The 23,200-nt window shown below is 38.9% G+C and overlaps 2 protein-coding genes across 3 annotated transcripts; one reads left to right on the top strand and one right to left on the bottom strand.

Annotated features, from left to right (window-relative positions):
- Positions 1 to 938: 938 nt before the first annotated feature.
- On the top strand, positions 939 to 17,194 carry phrf1 (PHD and ring finger domains 1). Of its 2 annotated transcripts, none has more exons than XM_017485780.3 (18): positions 939 to 1,083; positions 1,945 to 2,102; positions 3,192 to 3,296; positions 4,231 to 4,415; positions 4,507 to 4,590; positions 5,205 to 5,338; positions 5,677 to 5,768; positions 5,956 to 6,110; positions 7,118 to 7,250; positions 7,407 to 7,519; positions 7,794 to 7,984; positions 8,251 to 8,376; positions 9,910 to 10,064; positions 10,397 to 13,234; positions 13,515 to 13,597; positions 14,454 to 14,597; positions 14,919 to 15,047; positions 15,171 to 17,194. In XM_017485780.3, the coding sequence occupies exons 2-18, from the start codon at positions 2,009 to 2,011 to the stop codon at positions 15,321 to 15,323; spliced, it is 4,914 nt and encodes a 1,637-aa protein (XP_017341269.1). In that variant the 5' UTR covers positions 939 to 1,083; positions 1,945 to 2,008; the 3' UTR covers positions 15,324 to 17,194. The 2 variants fall into 2 exon arrangements, with proteins under 2 accessions (XP_017341269.1, XP_017341268.1); XM_017485779.3 differs by having other exon boundaries at positions 5,956 to 6,128.
- Positions 16,998 to 22,839, bottom strand: irf7 (interferon regulatory factor 7). The gene is made up of 9 exons (XM_017485781.3): positions 22,694 to 22,839; positions 22,400 to 22,553; positions 21,329 to 21,494; positions 21,171 to 21,244; positions 20,847 to 20,898; positions 19,593 to 19,748; positions 18,991 to 19,380; positions 17,747 to 17,862; positions 16,998 to 17,656 (listed from the first exon to the last, which is right to left on the bottom strand). The coding sequence occupies exons 1-9, from the start codon at positions 22,708 to 22,710 to the stop codon at positions 17,507 to 17,509; spliced, it is 1,275 nt and encodes a 424-aa protein (XP_017341270.1). The 5' UTR covers positions 22,711 to 22,839; the 3' UTR covers positions 16,998 to 17,506.
- Between the last annotated feature and the right edge of the window lie 361 nt (positions 22,840 to 23,200).

The raw sequence follows: 23,200 nt of genomic DNA, 5'->3' as shown, positions 1-23,200 counted from the left end.
TTCTGTAGTGATATTCATATCTAATTTACATATGATTTTATAGCTTATTTTGTTAAATATCACAAATCTAAGAGATGTGCATTATAGCTGACACCTAGATGAACACTTTACAGTTGGTTGTGTGACTGTACATCATTCCGTTCAAATGCTATTGAGCTTTAAATTATGGTGTATTTTGTATATGGGCCCATTCTGTAGTGAACTACATGGCAATATTTACATATAATTTTATAGCTTACTTTAATAAATATCAGAAATCTAAAAGGTGTGCGTCATACTTGACACCTAGATGAACATTTTCCAGTTGGTTGTGTGACTTTAAGTCGTTCCCTTCAAATGGTATTGAGCTTTAAATTATGGTATATTTTGTGTATGAGCCCATGCAGTAATAAAATACATGGTAAATTTTATATATGATGTAATAGTTTATTTTGTTAAATATAAAAAATCTAAGAGGTGTGCATCATACCTGACACCTAGATGAACATTTTCCAGTTGGTTGTGTGACTACATCATTCCCTTCAAATGCTATTGAAGTTAGAAACGTGTATAACAATGTCGTATGTAACTTTAGAGACGGTCCCTTAATTTCCGAATATCTGCGAATATCGAACGTCCAACCAACTTTATTCCAGTCAACAACTACACACGTTTTAGAAATCTGTTTATGAGAGGACGATCTGTGTAACAATAAACGGTTAAAAGTACAACGTGTCTTTTAATAATAAACGGCCTTTTTTTTAATCGTTGGTGAATTGTTGCTGTATAATAGTAATAAAACATTGTGGGATGTTTCAGGTGTGGAAAAATAATCCACTTAACACAATCACCCCGTCGATGATTATGTCTCTATTTATTCCAGAAGCTATAAATAATAGTAAGAAACGAATCAGGGTATATAAGCTGAGCGTTTCAGGGGAAAAGTGCGCTGTATCTTTAAGTGTTCCTGTGATTTGAGTGTCTTCCGCCATTTCCGTCTCGTCTCTGTGCAGCCGGTACCGTCTGTCACTCCAAAACCCAAACCGTGTGTGTGTGTGTGTGGACTACAAAATACACTAATAACGTTAAACACAGCCGTGTAGGGTAGGTGCATACAACTTACACACACTTCATACAGTGTATAAACACATGCATGCGTTTAACAAGCCGCAGTTTTAAGCAGTTGAGCAGCACTCAATGATTTGGTCAATAAATAACGCGAGCCTAGCAGAGGAGTTAAAATTAGCTCGAGTGTAGAAGGGCAAAGCTAGCATAGCATAGCATAGCATAGCGCAGCATAGCGCTTTGGCTAATAACAATGAGCTGCCCTGTTACATGAGCTTACAACTACTCCATACACTCGGAAAATTGAGTACTCGGGTCTTCTGGTACTAGTTGTCTATTTCGAGTTGCTTAATCCGTACAATGTAAACATTATAACTTTTATTTGCAGTGTTGTGCTTGTAGCTGTCGTTGCTTGGTGCTCTGTCCACTGATTATACAGGAACCAAAACAAAGCGTCCTGCTCAAGCAAATAAATACACAATACATGATGTGATGCCAAAAGACCAGACTGAACTTTCAAATAAATGTTTTTATTATTAATAGTAAATGTGTGGAAAAGGTGCAACCAGGATATACGTTTGAATTATCCAACGTTAACTAAACACAGTATTTGCTAGCTAGCTAGTTTTACAGGAGTTTTAAGTAAGGTTATATGATACAAAACGCAGTTCCTCCTTCTCCAGAAGGCTACACATACTGGAATTAAAATATATATATATATATATATATATATATATATATATATATATATATATATATATATATAAACGCATTTAGAATAAAAGGTAAGCGGATATGATGATCACAAGTTGGTGGTCTTGTTTGTATTGTGTGTGTGTGTGTGTGTGTGTGTGTGTGTGTGTGTGTGTGTGTTATATTTTCTTGTCTGTCTTTTCAAAGTTTGTCCAGCACAGAAGCTTATATCTGCACTGGATCAAGATTGTGGCATTTCAAATGCTGAGCCATGGATGACGAGGACAGCCAGGATGAGCTGATCAACAAAAACATCTCCCATGGAAAAGGCAAAAGGCCCACCGCAACTATTCTTTCTGATGAAGGTATAGTGTACTGATCAGGGCTGGCACCACTACACTAAAGGTGGTGGAGCAAATATTTTGTCTGAGAAGAAATACATCTGTCATTTGTCTATAAAAAAAACAAAACATACAGACTAACTGTTTATATCTTGCTATGGAGACAGGGTCTGATTATAATACAATAACAGGGCTCAACACTAGTGATGGGAAGTTTGGATCATTTTACTGCGTCGGATCTTTGAATCTCGTTCAGCAAAATGAACGATTCTTTTTTCAAGTTATTTCATTCATTTCAGCAGAATATAATTAAAATCTCTCTCTTTCTTTTGCTTTTGCTGTCTGTCTGCATGTAGCGTGTGTGTCTGGAAACAAATGACTCTCTAAGACAGCTTGTTGTTCCTGAGTCATAGTAAATATTTGTTCAAAAGGAACGAATCATTCATGAACAACACATCACTACACAACACACCTTTTAATGAACGTTAGCGTAGTTTGTTTCAACCTCACACCCATCATTTTGCATTTTACAAAAAATATGTTCACAAAGTCAGATAACACTAAATCGAAAATATGTTAACAAAAAATCGAAGACATGTTCACGTTCCACGATAGGCTGTTTCGCTAAACATTTTTCCAGCAAGCCTTCCTTACTTTATTTGAAGGATATAATTTGAGGAATGTTGCTGTAATCAATTCAGAATTCAGACTATGTGCATATGTCACTTAAAGTATTGAAATGTTAGAGATACTGACGCAACACACGTTGTGTTTGAGATCGAAAGATGAATGTGAGACAATAGATCATGTCTAGATGGTTTAAACAATTTGGCACCTTTGGTGTCAGGCCTCCCAATTAATGTTTTAAGTGAGCAAATGTATAGGAACAGCTTGGCTTTGGCGTTCCCATACTTTTAGAGTGGACTGTATGTGAGGTTAATTTTTAGTAAGGTGCTTTATTATTTTATTATAGTACTGCTGCTGATATGGTCCCAAATGACATTTTAAGTGTTACTGGAAAGTTTTGAAAGCATTATATTTTAACCTAAATTCTGCTGACACCCTGACACGGTGCATTTATGCTGTTTCTGATGTAATATTTACACTATTTAGAGGAAGATGGTGACGACTCGCATGAGGACGGTACAGACAGTGAGGAGGATGATGATTCCCAGGACGAAGGTGGCGAGGAAGAGGACGAGGAAGATGAGAGTGATCGTAAGGACATGATGATCCTTTCAGTACTTGGGTGCTATATTTGATCTTAAATTCTGAAATAAACATTGTGTTTTAAGACATGAGATACAGTGGCGTATCAGGGTTTCGGAGGGTCCTTAAAAAGTCTTTAAAAGTCTAAAATCCAATGATTTGGAATTTTGGGCTTAATATAGCTTTAAAATGACTTAAATATGATCTTGACAGGGCTTAAAATTGTTTGGATTGTGAAGTTCACCATACTTTTATAAAGTTCTACTCTTCACTCTCACTTTTAAATGTGTTTTTTGGGAAATAAAATTTGTATTGATCACCCAATTACAAAAAAAAGGAACCAATAACCAATCATGCAAACTGTACAGCCCGGTCATCAAAAAAACTCTTACAAAGTTTTAAATTTAACATGTTTAAACCTGCAGTAGCCCTGGCATATGTAGGTACGCTGCTCTCCAGTAGTAATTACAGTTTTGGGTGAAATTGAGTTGTCAGTGAAAAAGAACATTTGGACATGTTTTCTTTTTGTGAGAAATTAACAAAGTTATAACATTCTCTGTTATGGAGACAAAATAATGTGAAATGTGTGTTAACTACACAAACGAACCAAGGCCATCTACAGGACGTGTCATTGCAGGGCTCTGCCTCAGTTTCCGCACAGCTCTTATTGCTGTCTGCCTTGGAACTTATGGTGAGGGGAAATAAATATTCAGACACTTGTTTTTGTTATTTAGTATACTTCCAGTGCAGATATTCACAGATTTACACGTATAATGTCTTCCTTTAAATAAACCCCAAAGATCAGATATTAAATTTTATATTGTTCAGATTTGTGCACCCTAAAGCTGCATTACCATTTTTTCACCCTGATATCAGGCTGCAAGTAAATGTATGAAAGGTATGCATGTTATACAGTCTGAATATTTGTGCATGTATTTGACAGATGAAGATGGTGAAAAGGAGCTGGATGGAGCAGTAGGGACAGAAGTGACTGATCTTGGACTGAGTTCAGATGAGGATGCTGAGAAATGCCCTATCTGCCTCAACACCTTCCATGAGCAGCCGGTAGCTACGCCCCAGAACTGTGAGCACTACTTCTGTCTCGACTGCATTCTGGAGTGGGCCAAGGTGAGCGTGGCACCGTAGGGTCAACAATCTGCAGCTATCACTTTGGAAGTGAATTCTTTAATGATAAGTTTTTCCCCTCTCTTGTCATTAGAATGCCAACTCTTGTCCCATTGACCGCATAGTCTTCAGTAACATCCTACTGAGAAAATGCTATGGAGGAAAAGTCCGGGAGACGGTATAGAACTCATTACTGATTTAGTGTCTTTATTTAATTGTGCGGCGGTCTGTGAAAACCCATCTGATATCATGGCAAACGAATTCTGGACGAAGAAAATTGGATTTTAGCCAGAATAGGATTTTTTGTCTATAAAATACTTTGACACCTCATCTTAAAGCAACTAAAAATATGTTTTCCAAACCTACATGGAAACCCTACATGTTTGAATTTATTTTTTAATCTTGCCTAGACTGTCTTTGTGTAAAGATCACATTAGGTAAGATGCCAGTTTAGTAAATGTAGCAGTAAAAACAATCAGTCTGTCTAAAGATGTCTAAATCTTTGCTAGTGAAGTGTGATTTTCTTTCACAGTGAATGTTTGGCTTTAATCAAGTTGATGTTGATGATCATGCAGAGCTTCATATAGTCGAAAGTGTCAATTTCATCATGTGAAGGGTTTTCCCAGGCTGCCACACAGTTCCTCGTAGTTGTATCAGTTTTCTACGTTAAGTTGACTTGACGATGATGTGCGATGAGAAGCCATCTATACCCAGCATGGCGATGAGAAGCCATGCTGGGTATAGAGTCCCATGTATTGAAGAGCTGGACCTGTCTGTCACTTGTGCATGTAGATTACAGTTCAGAGGCCAGTAACACGTGAACAAGAGGAGCAGGTGAATGTGGATCTGGAGCAGACCAGCTGTGAGGTGTGTGGAGGGACAGACCGAGAAGATCGCCTGCTGCTCTGTGACGGCTGTGATGCCGGGTGAGATGGTCATGCTGTGTTTGTGTCTAAGACACTCAGGGGCATGTTTAACAGTTAAGGTTTTTAAAGCACACAGGCTTGTGTGATGTATTAATGTACTCATATCTGCACGATGTTCAGGGATGGTTATGTTATGCGACTTGATGTAAAAATTTGTTGTGACAAATTTTGTTGTTTGTTAGACAGAAAAGGTAAGCAAGTGTGTCAATGCTTGTAACTAGCACAGCATCAACGCATCGTTGTCTAGCAAAGCAGGAGTATTCCAACCTCTTCCTATAGTCTGCTTAAGGGATTTATTTATCACAGACCTTTCTGACCCTCTCGCTCTCATCTTAAAGGTACCATATGGAGTGTTTAACACCTCCCTTGGATGCTGTGCCGGTTGAGGAGTGGTTTTGCCCAGAATGTGCACCAAACAACCGCAACAGAAGTAATAAGCAAGATATTACCAATAGCAGAAAATAATTCTATTTTCCTTTCCTATCATTCCTCTCTTTATAATACATACTGATAATACAGGTATGGTATCTGTTTGTAGCAGTTTTAAAACAGTTTCACACACACATACTCTTGTCACTCCTGACTGACTGAAAAGCCTTTTTCTATTTCTCTTTCAGGAGCTGAGCAGTTAAGTGAGGAGGAGGAGGAGAGCAGGGTTCTTCCTACCACCAGCCGCTCTCAGCCAGCAGGGTCCAGACCCACGCGTGCCATCGCACGGACACAACACAGCGAGAGGGTCCGAGCCAATGTCAACAGACACCGTATAACACAGGCACGCACTGCTGCACAGGTTTGCATGACGCTTATGTCTGGCTCTCCTAACATACTGGTGCTTAGAGTTAAGAGGAGAACTGTTGGCTGTTGTCAGTTTCCTCAAAAGCATCACATTCTCAACCCTCTGTTACACTTTGCTTGCTTACACAGACTTAGATGGTAGGAACATTATTAAAGGGGGAGCAAAAAACTCCTAAACCTACCCATCAGATGTTTAATTGCCATGAGTTGTGGCTGTTTGACGCTGATCCTGGAGATCTGCAGTATACATAGCACAGTTTCCCCAAATCATCATAAAAGTTAGGATCACCTAAACAGGCAGAAAAATGTTCGCTGTGATGCACTCTCTACCGTTTTAAGGTCATTGAAGTGTCTTTTGATGTGCATTGTGCTTGTAATGGTTGCTGTGAAGTTAATCTAATTCACTATGTCGTGTTGTGGAGTCTTGAAATAAAATCACTCATGCATGTGAAGACTGCTGTTGCACTAGATTAGGTTGTACCAGTGAGCTTGTGCATCCCTCAGTAAATACGAGTACCTACTAGCAACTGTTGTTTAGTGATTTGAGCAGTGTAACATGTTGCCATGAAAAGGCGCTGCCATTTGACCACCACGGTTAAGCCTCTGGTATACTTTTTTTTTTTTTTTTACGTGTACGCTAATGTATGCACACAGTCGTACGCATAGTCTTTCAAAGTATACTGCATTTGACATGTACGTGTACAAAGGCAGTCAATGCATGCACGTTATGACATTTTCTTCGACTACCTTGAGAATCAGCGGCCCTGGGTCACTACTGCCATCTTGTGGAACAACTAAATAGTGCAAAAGAATTAAATGCCAGATGGACTAGGGCACAACATTTATTATTGTTATTTTTTTGTGTGTGTTTGTGTATTTAGGGAGACATGCATTCAAAGTCTTGACAGTACTGCAGCATAACCTGCCTACCTGAATTATTCCTGCATGCTGAGTGATGCTGTACTGATTTTGTTGCCGTTTCAGCTTGCACCTCAGTACCTGATGCGGTCCACCTGGCTGGATGAGACCATTAATTCTGTAGTTGCTGGACTTAACACAGCTGTCTACGTGAGGGACTTCACTCCCCGGCCAAGAGTTCGCAGGAGACGCAAGCGAGGTAGCTAATAAAATTTGCAAATATAAGCATGGCTTGTCTCTATTTGTACCCAGCATGCTGCGATTTTTATATGTGATCCTGTTATTAAACGCTGACCTGGTGAAGTTACTATATTTATATTACCGTTAATTTCTGCAATTTATATTTTTAATCTAGCACCAAGAAAGAAAACCACTAAAGAAGGGAAAGACATTAAGGGTAAAACCTCAACCACAAAGGTGAAAAGGCGGAAGCGTAAAGTGTGGAGAAGGAAATTAAGAAAAAAGGCGGTAGGTTGTGGGCCAGTTACACCCTAACCTCTGATGCATCTTTTCATATTTGTCCATGAATTGTCCTGCGACCAAATTTCTGAAAACATGTCCACTGGCTCAGATGAGAAGTACAGTAATTTGTAAGACATTCAAGTCAGAACTGCTGAGCTTCTTCTGTGCTGTTACTGAGAGAGGATTAATGCTCTTATTGATATGAATATTGGACCTCTATGCTTCGAGAGTATGAGCCCTGTCATACTCATAAAAAAATATTCATTGTGTCCTCTCCCAGATGGTAAAAAAGAAGACAACTCAGGGCCGCATTGCACAGAATCTGGGCCTGAAGAAACCCAGCCGCAGCTCTTCTATCCCCTCTGTGTACCGCCCGTGTGAGCAAACACTGGGCAGCATGAGAGCAGACATTGGGGCAGCTTCCCTCTCCATTTACGGAGACCCCTTTGATCTCGATCCCTTCAATAATGGGTGAGTTTCTGATACCTTACCTTTTAAATGAGTTTAGATGAAATTAAAGGATGAGTACTTGACATGAGGGGTTGACTGTTCAAAACTCCTTATATAACTATATAATAACCTAATTATTTTAGTGCTTACTTGTGCATTTGCCTTTGTGTGTTCATTCTCTATCTTATCTGCTTTAAAATAGCTATTATATTTAATTTAAAAAGTTTTGCTTCCATGAGTATTGGTAGTGTATTTTTAGGCCTAAAGAACAGAACTGTGTTTTGCAGGGATGAGGAGCTGGACCAGGCTTCAGTTCAGCCCTCTTTGTTGGAGGCTAAACGGCGGGGTTTGTCCCACTCTGCTCTGCGCTCACACCAGCCTGTGGCCAGACCTATACTTGCTGGTTTGTCCAGGTAATCAGCCATGCCACTAGGGTTGTCATGACATCATAAACATATGTTATGATACGATACCACACAATATTGTGTTAATTCATAATTCAAATCTACAAAATAAACCAAATTTACCGAAATATGTACACTACCAGTCAAAAGTTTTGGAGATACTTGACTGAAATGTTTCTCATGATCTTAAAAACCTTTTGATCTGAAGGTGTATGATTAAATGTTTGAAATCAGTGTTGTAGACAAAAATATAATTGTGCCAACATATTCATTCAAAACTTACATTTTATATGCAAAAAAATATTTATTTTAAATGGATGACTTGGAGAGAAATATTCAGAAAAGCAGCCAATAAGAGTCCAGCGTAGGTGGGAACGGTTAAAAAGCATCTCAGGGAGATTCCTCAAAAAATCGGTTGAGAAAATGTCAAGTATACATTTCTGGAAATTCTAGGCAAAAAGGGCATCTACTTTGAAGATGCTAAAATATTAAATTATTTTGATTTATTTTGGATTTTTTATCACAACATAATTCCCATAGTTCCACTTGTGTTACTCCAGAGTTTTGATGACTTTATAATAATTATAAAATATGGAGGAAAAAAAAAAAAAGAATTAGTGTGTCTAAACTTTTGACTGGTGGTGTAGATATAAATCAAAACAGACAAACCAAATTTTCCTCTGAGTTCTTTATTCTTGAGACTGGCTGTTGGAAAAACTCAAGAACATTCAAGCAACTAATTCAATGTGCCACATATTTAATCTGTTGTTCCCTAGAGCAGTGAAATCATGCAAATGGAAATTGTCCTCCGAGTACTAAGAATGAACATCATTAATAATCAATAAATTACTGAATTTGGAAATGAACTAAAAAAAAATAAAATCAGGATCGTTAGCTCGCTTATCATTAAGCACGGCTAATTTGATTAATTATACACAGTCGGTAGCATAACATTAGCTCCCTTACAGGCAAACACAGTTAATTTTGTCTTTAATTTATTTATTCATTTTCATATGGTTCATTTACATGTGATTCATTTTCATGAGATTCATTTTCACGTGATTCATATTCAAGTGATACATTTTCATGTGATTCATTTACGTATGATTCATTTACATGTGATTCATTTACTAATTTGCTTCTCTTTAAGTCCAGTTTTAGACTGTGATATTACAAAGGTCTTTCCAGATTATTACTTGCTACACTGTATGAGATAACCGCAGTAAAATTGCCTGAATTCTATAATATAATTTGTTCACCATGTTAGGTTTAAATCCTCTAAAAACAAATTGGCAATTAAATAACATTACATCCTTCAAAGCATTGGCATGTTTTACTTACTCTCACAATCCTCCAAACTTCCACACCCAAAGTCTCCATAAACAAACGAGACAGCAGTGTATCCTACAAAAACCAACCAACCATTGCTACACTCGAGTACAGGATGGTCATGCTAGTGGTGTGTATATAGTTAAAGCATATCCCTCTGTGATGTGTGTGTGTGTGTGTGTGTGTGTGTGTGTGTGTGTGGTTGGTTAACAGTCGAGGGCACAGTATCCCTCTGGTGGAGGAGGTAGCAGAGGCTGCACCAGTCCCAGACTTGCTGGGAAGTATCCTCAGTGGCCAAAGCTTGCTGCTGATGGACAGCTCTGATGTGGTTATCAATAGAGATGGCTCTCTTAAAGCCCCCAAGCCTGGTAATTGTTTTTATTTGTTCACGTATACGATAAACTTTTGCTAACTAAAATAATTCAAATCAAGACTTAATAGTTTAGTCTATAAACTAGGGGATTTTACATTGCAGTTGTTAAGCTAGTTATGCAGTATGTTTAAAATGTTTACTAAACAATCCCATCCTAATCTACTATGAGGTTAGCTTCAGTATTTCAGGGAGCATGCCTTTGTGCATGAAGTGCATTGAAAGAACACAATCATTATTTTAAATCGTGACCGTGATCACAGTATAAATGATCTGTTGTGTAATGCTGTATCATGGCCTGAGAGTGTCTAATACTTGTTCTCCTTTTAGCCTGTTTGTCATCTCCAAGTAGCAGCCTCTCGGGAAGCTCTTCTTTAGAAAGGACACCTTCCACAGGAGCAGCAGACATTCATGGCAGCAGAGAGCCTGCACCTTCCTCCAGCCCTTTAACAAACTCATCACAAAGCTCTTTCCGGCCCACTCCTGCCCCAGTAACGCGTTCGCCATCCTGCCCATCTGCTTCCCACGCACCGGCATCTGTTCTTGAACACCCACGCTTATCTATGCCTCTTCCACGCAGGCCAACTCCCACAAACTCGAATGGAACTGGACACAATCAGCGGGGCACCTGCAGCATCAGAGGCCAACCCCCAGCAAGGGTTACAAACGGAGCTCCTGAATCTCATCTTGGTGAGAGGCGAAGTACCGCAAACGTCCCTGCAAAAAAGCCTCCCCCCAAACCAGTATGGGTGGATGTGTCTGTGTTGCCAAGAATACCAAAGATTAAAAGAGAAAACAGTTCTGTGGTACACGGTAGTACTGGGAGCAATAGCAACAACTTACCAGAATCTTCCATGACTAGTTTAGCAGGTGACAAAGGCCGGCAGAGTTCAGTTGACCAGCAGGGAGCACGTGAAAGCAGGCAGGGTAGGCCGATAGATGGCCAGAGGCAGAGACTGGACAGAGCTGTGCCTTCGTCTTCTTTTTCTAACTCGTTCTCTACTCCATCAACTTCTGCTAGTGTACCATCAAATTCACAGCCGTCCTCTTCTACTGCTATTAGTTTTCGGATTAGCAGCAGTGGAAACCCATGGCACGCTCGGCGGCTTTCAGCACCTGATCAAGCCCTGCCTGCAAAAGATAAGGCACCTGTGAAGAGAAACCAGAAAGACAAGCAGCAGATGTTGTTGTCCTCTTATTCCCAGGCTAAAAAAACCTCTGTGGAGAGTGAGGTCTATGATCCCTTTAATCCCACAGGATCTGACGCCTCAGACTCTGAAGATGAGAATGAGGATGACAAGGCTGAAATAAATCTACCAAGCTCTCCAGCCACGGTACAAACTGTGGGGCAAAACGAAGATGCCGAACTTCAAATTAAAACCGAGTCCATGGACTTGGATTTGCCTGCGGACAATGAGATGTCTGGAATGAAAGTGCAGGTTAAAAAGGAGCCAACCTCTCCCAAGGATGACTCATGGTCATCACCTTCTCATCATCCAGCCACCCTGTTTGCAGCTCAGTCTCAGAGTCTTGCCGCTCTTGTGGCATACAGTGGAAGCCCTGTGGTCTCTGATGCCGAGGACAGTGGAAATTCTGAAGGTCACTTAGTGAAATCTCCGGATCATTCCAGATCTAGCTCACTCTCCAGTCACCACAGTGAAGAGAAGGTCAAGATAGAGATAAAATCTGAACCAGATCTTGAACCATCTCCTGTGATAGACACATCTCTAGTTGTGTCTCAGGTAACCAAAGGGAATGGGATAATACAAGAACTGTCATCCGTATCAGGAAGTTCTGAAGCAAATCACAAGAGCAAAGAGAAAGAAATAAGATCACCATGTGCCAGTTCAGGAGAGGAGAGGCGATCATGGTGTGCTTCCAACAGTCCTCCTTTCAAAGCCTCTGAACAGTCTGATAAACAGAAGAAACCCTCACGGTCCGAAGACAGAAGGCGGTCGCGTTCTAGATCTCCACGCCGCAGGCGATCTCGCTCAAGATCCAGAGAGCGAAGCCACCTACGAGACAGGAGGCGCTCAACTCGCTCCAGCAGCAGCGAAAGCTCAAGGAAGAGAAGAAGGAAGCACGAGAACCGTGACCGCTATGACAGCAGGGAGAAAGAGGTGCAGAAAAGGTCCAAGAAGAAAAGATACTCTCACTCGCGGTCAAGATCTCGATCCAGATCCAGATCAAGGTCAAAGTCCAGAGAGAGGAGAAGAGAACGAACATTTTCACATAGGTCTTCCTCAAGATCAAGGGACAGTAATGAAACAAGATCAAAAAGGAAAAGGTCTAGATCAGCTTCCAGAGACCCAAGACGGAGAGAGAATGTTTCAGAAGGCCCTCGCCGCAGAGAACGGCACAGCGACAAAAGTTCTTCTGCTGAGGAAAAGGAGCCTACTCACAGTATAGAGAGAAATGCAGTTTTAATGAAGAAGGAGTCACAGACAGGACAAAATGAATGTGACACTACACTTTCAGCTGTTTCAACTGAAAAGGAGACTGATTCGAGTAATCAAGAGAATTCGCAATTAATTGAAGAGACTTCAAAACAACTTTCAGAGGATGTTCTTTCGATTAGTCTGTCACACAAATCGCATGAATCTAAGCCTATTGAAATCAAAGAAGAAAAAGACTCCTCACTTAGTAAAAATAAAGAGTCCCAGCTCCTAAAAGATCAACTGCCAAAACAGCTCAAAGTAGAGCAGATTTGGCCTAATGATGATGATGATGATGAGGACTCCTGCAGTGATGATGATGTTCTTGTGATTAATTTATCTTCACCTGGCCCTACTCCCACAGATTGTGAAAAGATGACTGATTCTGATTCAACAAGCCTGTCTGTGGTCCCAAAGGAGGAGATGGAGGTAGAACCTCTGCAAGCATCATGTCCAGTAAAACAAGAACCAGTGGACTCTTCAGATGAAGAGATCAATGTGGATTATTTGATTGACAACTTGGACTTCATTAAGAAGGAGATGAAGGATGAGCCAGTAACTAATGCTGCAGGTGCTGTGGAGCCCCAGGCTGATATGGGCAAGGAGTCAGCAATGGTCAAACAGGAGATGGAGTCAGTGTTAGTAATGGCAGGCACCAAAGCCAAATCACAGGGTAAACGAGTCACTTGGAATATACAAGAGCCGGTGGTGTCCCAGCCAGACAAAATGAGCAGTGAGTATATTATTATATAACTAATAATATAAATGTGGCTTGGTTGAATGTGTCTCTCAGTACAATTAGCGACATACTAGCGCACAAAATCCGTCTTCATAGCCAGAGCGATATTTCTTATGTTAGTTTGTAAAATAAATTAATAAAACATTAGGGGAGGTTGTGAGTTTCTCTCATGACCCCATTTGTAAATGTCTACAGTAGGGTACAACTTTAGAGTGTGCTGTTATATGTTTGAAAATATTTTAACTTTTTTTCCCCTTACTCTTGTCACTTTCAGAACTTGCACTATTCAAATTGAAATTGAAGCAGGAAGGGTCTCGTAAGGCTGCGTCGTCCTCCTCTACGCAGATCACTGGCCAGGTACAGTCTTGTTCCCCTGATTCCTTCTGAATATCTCAAATACCATAACAACCCATCAGGGCTGAAGTCTGGAAATAGAGTGTACATGCATATGACAGTCTCAGGGTGGCAGCAGATAGTGTTTTTCTAAGGGCCTTCTGTTATTGCCTGCATCTTTGGAGGGCAGCAGCTCTATCATGTGACCGAAACTGAAAGTGAATGAAGAGGGATTTCAAGGGAAACGAAAGTGAACCCATAGCTGGGAAATCATAACTATTCATGAACAGCAGTGACTCTTTAGGAAATGCTTAGCTGTAGGAGTTTTCGGTTTGGCACAGATTGCATGTCTGCAGTTCTGAATCTGATGCCACACATGCATTGATTTATTTATTTATTTATTTATTTATTTATTTATTTTCCCCCGTTTCTCCTCAGCCACAGTCAGAATATTTCAATAGTCTACAGTGATGAGATAAAATGTTTCAATATGTGCTTTCAGTACAGTACTGGTATTTGTAAATTGTGGTTAGTAGTTAATTAGTTTGTTCAGCACATTGCCTTAGTCTGTGGAAATATCAGTCATTTGAGTCTTTGTTTAAAGTCTTGAACTTTGCAGAGACAGATTATATAAAGTGTGTGTGTGTATGTATGTGTGTGTGTGTGTGTGTGTGTGTATATATATATATATATATATATATATATATATATATATATATATATATATATATATATATATATACATATATCTCATTTACATCACCTGCACATTGTATTTTTTTCCCTTAACCCCATTGTAAAAATTATAATTGTCTTAAATAGTTAAGCACAACAAACATAAGTCCACCACTATGGTTTTTTTTTTTTTTCTTTATCCCAGGTGGCAGCCGCTGTCCAGGGCGGGTCCAAATCAGCAGCCATGAGCATCAGTTCTCCGGCACTGGAAGGGAGGTCAAATGCCGGCCAGGAGAAATCCAAATCCCACAAAGAGGAGTTGTTGCAGAATCCTGATCAGAAAGACAAGGTGTGTGTGCTGAGAGTAAGATTTGTAGTGTGTTTTTGCAATGTAATGAGTAGAATTAGGGACGATAGGGCTGGTTTTATATCACTGCACAAATATAAAACTAGAACTCAACTTTGTTTGTGGTACAAAGATGAATTTACAGTAGAAGCATAAGATTTGGGATAATTTAGATTTGGGTTAGTTGGATGGATGTATGGTTAAGGTGAATCCCAGGTTTATGGTTAGGAGTTAATGGTTGAATTAATGCACATTTATGGGGCTTTAGAAATACTGTGGTACCAAATGTTAAGTCTGTAAACCTTTTTCTTTGACCACTTGTAGTACATGAAGAAGCTTCATATGCAGGAACGGGCCATAGAAGAGGTGAAACTGGCCATCAAACCCTTTTATCAGAAAAGGGACATAACAAAAGAGGAATACAAAGAGATCTTACGGAAGGCTGTTCAGAAGGTATGCAATTCACATGAGTGGTTTTCATTGCTGTTGTCATATGCAGCAGTGAAGCACATGACTTCCTCAGAATCAGTTTTTCCATTGTTTTAAGTAACTTTGCTTCCTCCTCTTATGTACTAGGTTTGTCACAGTAAGAGTGGTGAAATTAATCCAGTGAAAGTAGCCAACCTGGTAAAGGCATATGTGGATAAGTACAAACACGCCAGGAAACATCGTAAAGCAGAGGAGAAGCAGAGTGCTGAAGGCCCCAAAGATTCTGAGACTCCTGATTGATAAAGACTGTGTAGCTCCTAATCAGTAAACTTAATGCACACCCTTCTATTAGTCCAACTTCTCTGAAGTAATGTGACCCTAAAAGGGCTGCACAGTTGAATAATAAATGTAGTTCATTGTATGCTTTGTGCAGAGGTTCTCACCTCTGTGAAGCTACGTGAGAAAATAATTAGTGATCTGGGTTGAACAAAACTATTTTACAGTATGGATGTGTACCAGTAGTATGGTAAGCCCTCTAGCATATTTGTACACTATTGTTAAAGATGGTATAGTTATTTTTTTTAATCTTGTTAAAAGTTGACGGGATCTGTTTTGAAATATTTGATACTTGTTAGCAAGCAAAATTTGAAATTTCACCACTGAGGCTGCTCCTTTTTCATATATTTGGTTGCCCGTATTGTGGCATATTGTACTGCTGTCATAAAAACTTTGAGAACTGGAGAAATGGACCTTTTCAGATTAAAGGTTGTTCAGTATAACAGTATTTAGAAATTGATAGTATATATGTACATTTAGCACACTGGGCGTGCTATAGATTTAAAGCTGATAATTTACATACCAGTTTTGTCAGAAATAACTTTCAGTAGGTGTGGTTGTACAGGATGCCTCATATGGCCAAACTAGCTTCAGGGTGACTGTGTGACATGGTATTTCCTGATCACAGAGGATAAATCTAGGCCTGCCTAGATTTCCACTGTGAAATGTCTGCAGAGAAACGTTTATGAAATATTATCACTGGAAAAGAGACTTATTATGCAGTACTATCAACTTCAGTTCAAAGAAGCTAAGCTCCAGTGTCCAGCCTTTCCCAGCAGCTGTTTTTAGACTCATCTCACCATCCCAATGAATCTTTATTTGTCTTTAATTTTAACAGATTCTTTTACAGAAAATATACAGAAGACCTTATATACATTGTTGAAGAATATGAATATTGATTCAACAGAAATTTAAGTTGAACTGAAAAAAGTTTATTTGTTTTTTGTTTCTATAATTAAGCCATATTGAAAATCTTTAACAACCAGTATGAAAATGCTGTATTTAGATTAACTGGATATAAATCATCTTCATTAATTGTTTCCCCCTCATTGTTTCTGTTGAATATTGCCTGAGAGTTGATTTGCCAATTATGTATTTATGTTTTTGTACAGAGATTTTAAGTATAGGAGAACACAGAGAATGGTGCTGCAGTGCATCATAGGAATAAACCTTCATGAACATTATTCCTATAAACCAAGTGACAGATTTGTCTTCAGGACAGGGGGAGGATCTTTTGAACAAGGTGCTTTTGTTATTCTTTTCTTTGTGTTAATTTACTTTTAGCATCAGTAATTTGGAGTTGGTGAAAATGATGAATTCATATTATTTTACCCCCCTCCACCAAGTCATGTTTGGTAACTCTGCATTTAAAGACAGAATCAGTGTCATAGGCCTGTAGAAGCAGGAAATAATGTTTTTATAGTTGCTGAAGGCTGATTGTTGATAATCCCCCTTGAATGAAATGTGCTGCCTTATTACTGAATTATACTTGATTCTCATTGTGAAACAGAGAATCTCTTCTGATGATTTGTAAATACCTTTCTTTAAGTTTATTTAATAAAAGTGAAAACAAATGTTCCTTGATTTTCGCACGCCTACATGTGCATTGTAATGAGATTCTCAAGGCGTATTTGATAGTACAGTGTGTAAACTTGTTTATTGTCCATATGACAAAATATAATAGGAAGAATCTTTTTAAGTAAAAGATAAGAAAGTTTTACAAAGTCAGAGCAAGGAGAATCCTTCACAAAAAGATAAACAGTAAACAAGGTTGTCATTGACAGCAAAAGGGAGTAAAGCATCAATAGTTTCTTTAAAAAAAAAAAAAAAAAGAAGAAGAAGAAAAGAAACTACAAATGAAATAAATTATTTACATCTTTTTTTGGCTGAATGTATTTTCTGTTAAACAAACCGAAAAATAGGTAAAACAGTTTGTTACATGCTAACTGCTAGAGTTTGGGATACCCATTTCATTTTGGAAGCATAACGGGCAGCATAACAGCGATGTTTTGTAGACAATAGTTCTGCATTGCTGTGGCCAAGAAGTGCTGCATGACTGAGAGAATGAGTGAAGCCAGTATTGTGGTTAAAACCATGCTTATCATATTACTGCAGAGAGCAGCATACAGTGTCGAAGGCAAAACACTTTATACAGCTAGAGGTGGTGAGAAAGTTGCTTCAATCAGTTCAAACAGGCTGTTGTGGGAGAACTGCAGGCTGATGTTGTCATTTTGTAGAGACGACGCTCCATCCAGCTGTGCTGCCTTATGCAACTCACGACAAATCAGAGGCACTACCTGCAAAAATAAATAAATAAATAAAACTGATGCCCTAGGCAAGCAAAAGGGCAAATTGTTTTAAGTGAAACAAAGCAGACCACATTTTACCTTCACGACAATCAGCTTTCTGTCCAGTGGCTTTCCATCTGGGAACTTCTCCCCGAAGCACAAATAGATGGTGTACTCAGGAGATCCACGTCTGTTCTCTTTGAAGTCCATGAGATCTGAAATAAAGATGGAGGCTTAAGAAGCATGCATGACACTGCTGATAATTGTGTTGTTTGTATAGTTTATACAGTTTATAGACTTCTACTACAATTAGATAAGTTACTAATTTCCAGTGATTCGTTATATACCGGAACACCTCTCAAGTAGATCCGGTCAAACAGTTTAAAGTTTGAAACAAATTCCCGAGGAACTGTGAGCATGTTGGAATATAACTCTAACAACAAGCTAGTCCTGGTATTTAATGTTATTGCAATGACTATTTGCTGTTAAATGAAAACAAGACATGCATATGACTGATTTCAACATCAATTTTAATTTGTTTGGGAAAATGAGAAGCAGTAAAGTTTGCAAAGAGTAAACAGACTAGTATTTTTTTTAGATGCTGGTATAAGTCAGAAAACACCAAGGAAAGTGTCCTAATAAGCTTTTCAGACAATGAAAAATTGTTGCACGTGTCATATCTAACCTAATAGTTATATATCTCCTTACCCAATTATCAATACCAACCCTGTCTTGTCAGGACTCTACCAGTGTCAGGAGATAGTTTTAGCCCACTTTTCCACTGACTGGGTGAACATTTTAGCTAGAGTTTCATGTCTCCTGCCAAATAACCCCACACTGATGGTTTGTTGATTTTTTTCAGGGTGTCTCAGTGTTCCATTATTCTTGTTAAACAAGTCTCACACAGATTTTGACCCTATGAATCCTACAGTCCTCATCCTGGATCATCAGAATGTCGATATTATGTTCTTCTTAAGCATGAAGCACAAAAGGCAACCTCAGATTTGCTTTGGCCAACAACTGATGAGCTGATTTTATGATAAGTTGTATTCATCCAGATAAACAAGCTATTGACACTGTACAATATGGTGCTCTGTTAGTGGATGTGATGAAATTTTGTCCTGGATGCTTATGTGAAAATATAAAAAGACATCATTTCCTTTCATTGTATGTATCATTGTATTATTTTCTGATTTTGGGACAATTTTACTGTTTTACCTTTCATAAACACTTGATAATATACAAGATGAGAAAGAAAACACAGTTCCCAATCTTAGATGCTAATTTACAGATAATTTATTAAGATGTTAAGATCTAATTTCCAGTTGTCTTGGTTCTCCTACCTTTTTTGTACTTTTCGAAGCTGAACAGCAGTTCACTCTGGTTCTGGAGCAGCTTTCTGGGCTCTGGGTTCTGGATCTCAGCAGGATCGCAGGTGCTAAGGAACACGTTGCATTTGTCCTGGCGGTAGCCGTAGATGCCTGAGGAGCAGACCTCCAGGAGCAGACCCCTCTTAATGTTGTCCAGGAGGCGCTTGGTGTACTGGACCTGTTTGTGGTCAGTGAGCTGCTCGGTGCTGGGGAAGGGCACGGACGTGCCCCTCAGCTCTGACTGATCACACTGAGAGTGGAGCTGAATGTGTGGACCTACACAATGCATCTTCATCATCTCCATTTTCCTGTAGTGAATGGAGATCTCCAGCTCATTGATAGAAGGCAGGTTGAAAGGATACACTGAGAAAACATAAGTAGAGAGATTAGAGGATTAGACACTGCCTTTGTTTCTGTATGTGGAACTAATGCATTGGTAAAGTGTTGTTTGAAATGTTTATTTTGAAATAATATGTAATTCATGGTTGTAGTATTAGAGTTATGTGACTATTGCATCATGAAACACATGTAAATAAGATGAAGAAACAGTGAACAACTTGTTGGGTTGTGCGTACCTATATTGTAGGCTAGCGGTACCGCAGTTGGTGCTGAAACAGTCATGTTATTCGGAAGGCAGTGCTGCTGCACAAATGGCATTTGGGGGCCACAGTAGTTGGTGTGATCTGCTAGGTTTTGAGTAGGTTGTTGGTATTCTGACCAATCTAGTATTTCTAAAAAGCAATCAAAAATATAAGAAATAATGATCATATTATACTATTATCCTTTTGGATAATAATTATTATCCAAAAGGTCACGTACATACATATGTTCTTAGAGGTAGCTAAATAATTGTCATTGTACAATATTTCCTCCTAACTGTATTGTAAACATAGTAATGGTTGTGATGTTACACTATATGGCCAAAAGTATATGGACACCTGACTATCGCACCCACGTGTAGATTTTTCCCCAAACTGTTGCCACAAAGTCTGAACTACACAGTTGTATAGAATGTCTTTGTTTGCTGTAGCACTAAGTTTTCTCTTCGCTGGAACTAAAAGGCCCAAACCCGTTCCAGTATGAAAACGCCCCTGTGTACAAAGCGAGCTCCATGAAGACATGGCTGATTAAGGCTGGTGTAGAAGAACTCGAGTGGTCTGAGAAATTGACCTCCACCCCACTAAACACCTTTGAGATGAATTGGAACACTGACTGTGCTCATGGTTTGAGAATAGGCACTTATGGGTGTGATGGTCAGGTATCCACATATTTCTGGTGATGTAGTGTATTTTTTAATGGTAGCTATTAAGCAGGGGTTGTCAGCTGATGGACTCACCAAAAAAACATAAACATATAAAAAAACAGGCTGTAGTTCAGCTCTCTGAAAACATGAACCAGATCAGCTTCTATTGTGTATCCTCTTTTATAGCTTGCTGCAGCCAATCACATGCATTTAGTGTGTAATTTATTTAGCTCAACAGACCAGAGACTAAGTACAGGTCAGAAAGGGAAGAGTTTACACCGAGTTTCATTGATTTTCATTTAGTTTTATTTACCCTCTCTGGTCTAAATAGTAATTCTGTCAAACGGATTTGACTTTTATTGTTATTTGTTATTAATAATAGAATAGGCTCAATATAGGGATAGATATGATCACTTTTAACTGTCTATAGCCATAAACTAATCACTAATGATTAAGCATTAAAAGGTAAATGTTGTCATGATTCAGTTGTCATGCTAGTTGCTTATCCAGACCTTATTAAGCAAAAATTGCACGTAATTGGACCTTTTGGGAAAGATTTAGGAAAAAAGTGATATTTTGGACATACCTGTAGGCTGCTGATTTAGATGCAAGGTGTGCATGTGGTTTGGCAAATCATACTGTATTAAAACAAGATGAGGACAATAAATCAATTTGCACTTTGAGCCATATCTATTGTAAATAACTCTTAGTGGAAAGATTCTTCTCTAATCAAAGTACAATGTTTAAACACATCTACTCTCATTAATTTTTCTAGGCTTCCTGGAGTCAGATAAAAGTCATGAACTATGTTGAATTTCGGTGAAGAACCATAATCATTAGTATTAAGAAGAGTGTCTTTATTCTTATCAGCACAGGCTATATTAATACTGTTAGTCTTTTGGAAACTTACCTCCATTTCTTCACATTGATTGTTCGTGGAGCTATACAGGGCTTCAATGTGAATACTCGAGCTCTGCTGATGGTCTATGATAGAAGACAGATGTGACTCAGCTTCTTAAAGGCCAAGGATAGAGGCTTTAATAACACTGTTAGCATCAGGTGTCTTACTTTCAGGATGTATGATGCGGTAGATTTTATGGGGATTCTCCTCCTTGGAGTTGTCTTGGATCATCTTGAACTGCGTGAGGCCGTTGAGGGCACAGCGGAAGTTGGTCTTCCACTTTGCCTTGTCATTGGGATACTCATGGATCTTACCACTAACCACAGCCCATTCCTAGACCAGGGAAAAAAGACTCTTTTATATCAGCAGCATTTATGCAGCAAACACACTACCTTGTCACTGTAGATGCAGCAGTGTTGCTGGGTTTTTAAATATTACAGTGTCACTGCTGGGTTTTTATCAACCAAAAATATCAATACAACAGTGTTCTGAAGTCAAAAAACATACACTAAAGTAAAGCTAGGAAAAAATGACATGAAATTCTGCATGAGAAATGAGATAAGAAGGAACATTAAGGTAGGTAAGACTAAAAAACTGGCAAAAAACTGTACACAACACTGCAGTGCCAGTGAGTGTAGACCCAAAATTGGTTTACCAAATAAACTAGCAGCTTAGTGTTTAACATGTAATGTCTAACAGTGTTTGTGAAAGTATATGCATAATATATAATCGGATGTGAACTGAATAATTATTTCACACCACCACAATCCTTCTGCATGATGAGAAATATGTATGGTGTAAATATGTACAAAGCTGGTTCCAGAACCTTCCATCAAAAAATGCTTGGTTTAATCCCACTCTAAAAGCAGTGGTTCTCAAAATGAGGTCTGTGATTCATAGCCAGGGGGTCTGAGATTTAAAATTAAGTAATATTCTGGCTATTAATTGGATTGGAGCCCTAGAACTTTTTTTTTATTCCTGAAATTTCCACTCACAGAACACATTAGGTCTAAATTGACATCATTTGTTTGCTGTTATGTTTGAGTGACTGAGGTTTGGATGAAACTGCATTCAGTTCAATGGACCATTCAAACTGCTTAATAACTACAAGAACTCAATAAGACATGTAATAACTATGATAATAATGCATTGTTAGCTCCTCCTCTGGAACTAAATAAAACGAGCCCCTGGCTGTGCTTCACGGACCCCCGGGGGTTGTTGGGTCTCCAGATACTCACTCGGAATATTCTGTTATCCTCGTCTCCGAGGTCTCTCCTCGAGTTGTGCTTCCAGGGGATGCGGAATGTGTCTCTGTCGATCATGTAAAGTCCATCGTAACGTCTGGACTGCACTTGCTCTAGGAGCCACTGTCTGAACTGCGGTCGCACTGAGCTGCTCACAACAACAACAACAACAACAACAACGTTATATTGCATTGACACCTGCTGACCGCGCACGTACTGTATAGTGTTCATTAAAATATAATGCAAATAATCGTTTTAAATCCAGCTTTACATGCCACTGCACTCTACCTGTTTATTATCGACATGTCGCTGTAGGCCTGGTGCTCACACGCTTTGTCAATCCGTGTTTTCTAGTTTTTCTCACCGAACTGCGTGTTTATATCCAGAGTGACGTCGATCAATAGCTAACCGGGGGTTCTATCCATATATGGTTGTTCCGGTTGCTCACGCAATGACATTCCAATTGCGTCGTAAGAGAGAGGAGCTTAGAGCCACACCTCCTCCAAATTTCCCTGTCAAAACTGAAAGGCAAACAAAAGGCTGATTCAGTCACACTTTCATCATCATTTTTTTTTTTTTTTTATCTACACTGTATTGACACTGATTATATAGCGTGATAATAACAAAGCTGAGTGTTTTTTTTTGTTTTGTTTTTTTTTAACAGTTACATACAATACTTTTATTGTTATGCTTATTTTTTTCACCATGCAAATCTAGCTATTACAAACACAGTTTACAACAATTACAAATAATCTGGTTGAAATACAGATGAGTGCAAACACTTGTGTACAGGGT

The sequence above is a fragment of the Ictalurus punctatus genome, chromosome 14 (assembly GCF_001660625.3).
Source record: "Ictalurus punctatus breed USDA103 chromosome 14, Coco_2.0, whole genome shotgun sequence".
NCBI classification, from domain to species: Eukaryota; Metazoa; Chordata; class Actinopteri; order Siluriformes; family Ictaluridae; genus Ictalurus; species Ictalurus punctatus.
The sequence above is the reverse complement of the archived record's forward strand: the minus strand, read 5'-3'. Positions and strand labels throughout refer to the sequence as shown.

Bases quoted from the DNA above. Each gene is read 5' to 3' on its own strand.
- phrf1 (XM_017485779.3), top strand. From the start codon at position 2,009: ATGGATGACGAGGACAGCCAGGATGAGCTGATCAACAAAAACATCTCC. The intron at 10,065-10,396 runs GTAATTGTTTTT...TTCTCCTTTTAG, and splicing joins TCTTAAAGCCCCCAAGCCTG to CCTGTTTGTCATCTCCAAGT. The intron at 14,598-14,918 runs GTGTGTGTGCTG...GACCACTTGTAG, and splicing joins ATCCTGATCAGAAAGACAAG to TACATGAAGAAGCTTCATAT.
- irf7 (XM_017485781.3), bottom strand. The intron at 21,495-22,399 runs GTGAGTATCTGG...TCCCTGGTCTAG, and splicing joins AGGATAACAGAATATTCCGA to GAATGGGCTGTGGTTAGTGG. The intron at 17,657-17,746 runs GTAAAATGTGGT...TTATTTTTGCAG, and splicing joins GAAAGCTGATTGTCGTGAAG to GTAGTGCCTCTGATTTGTCG.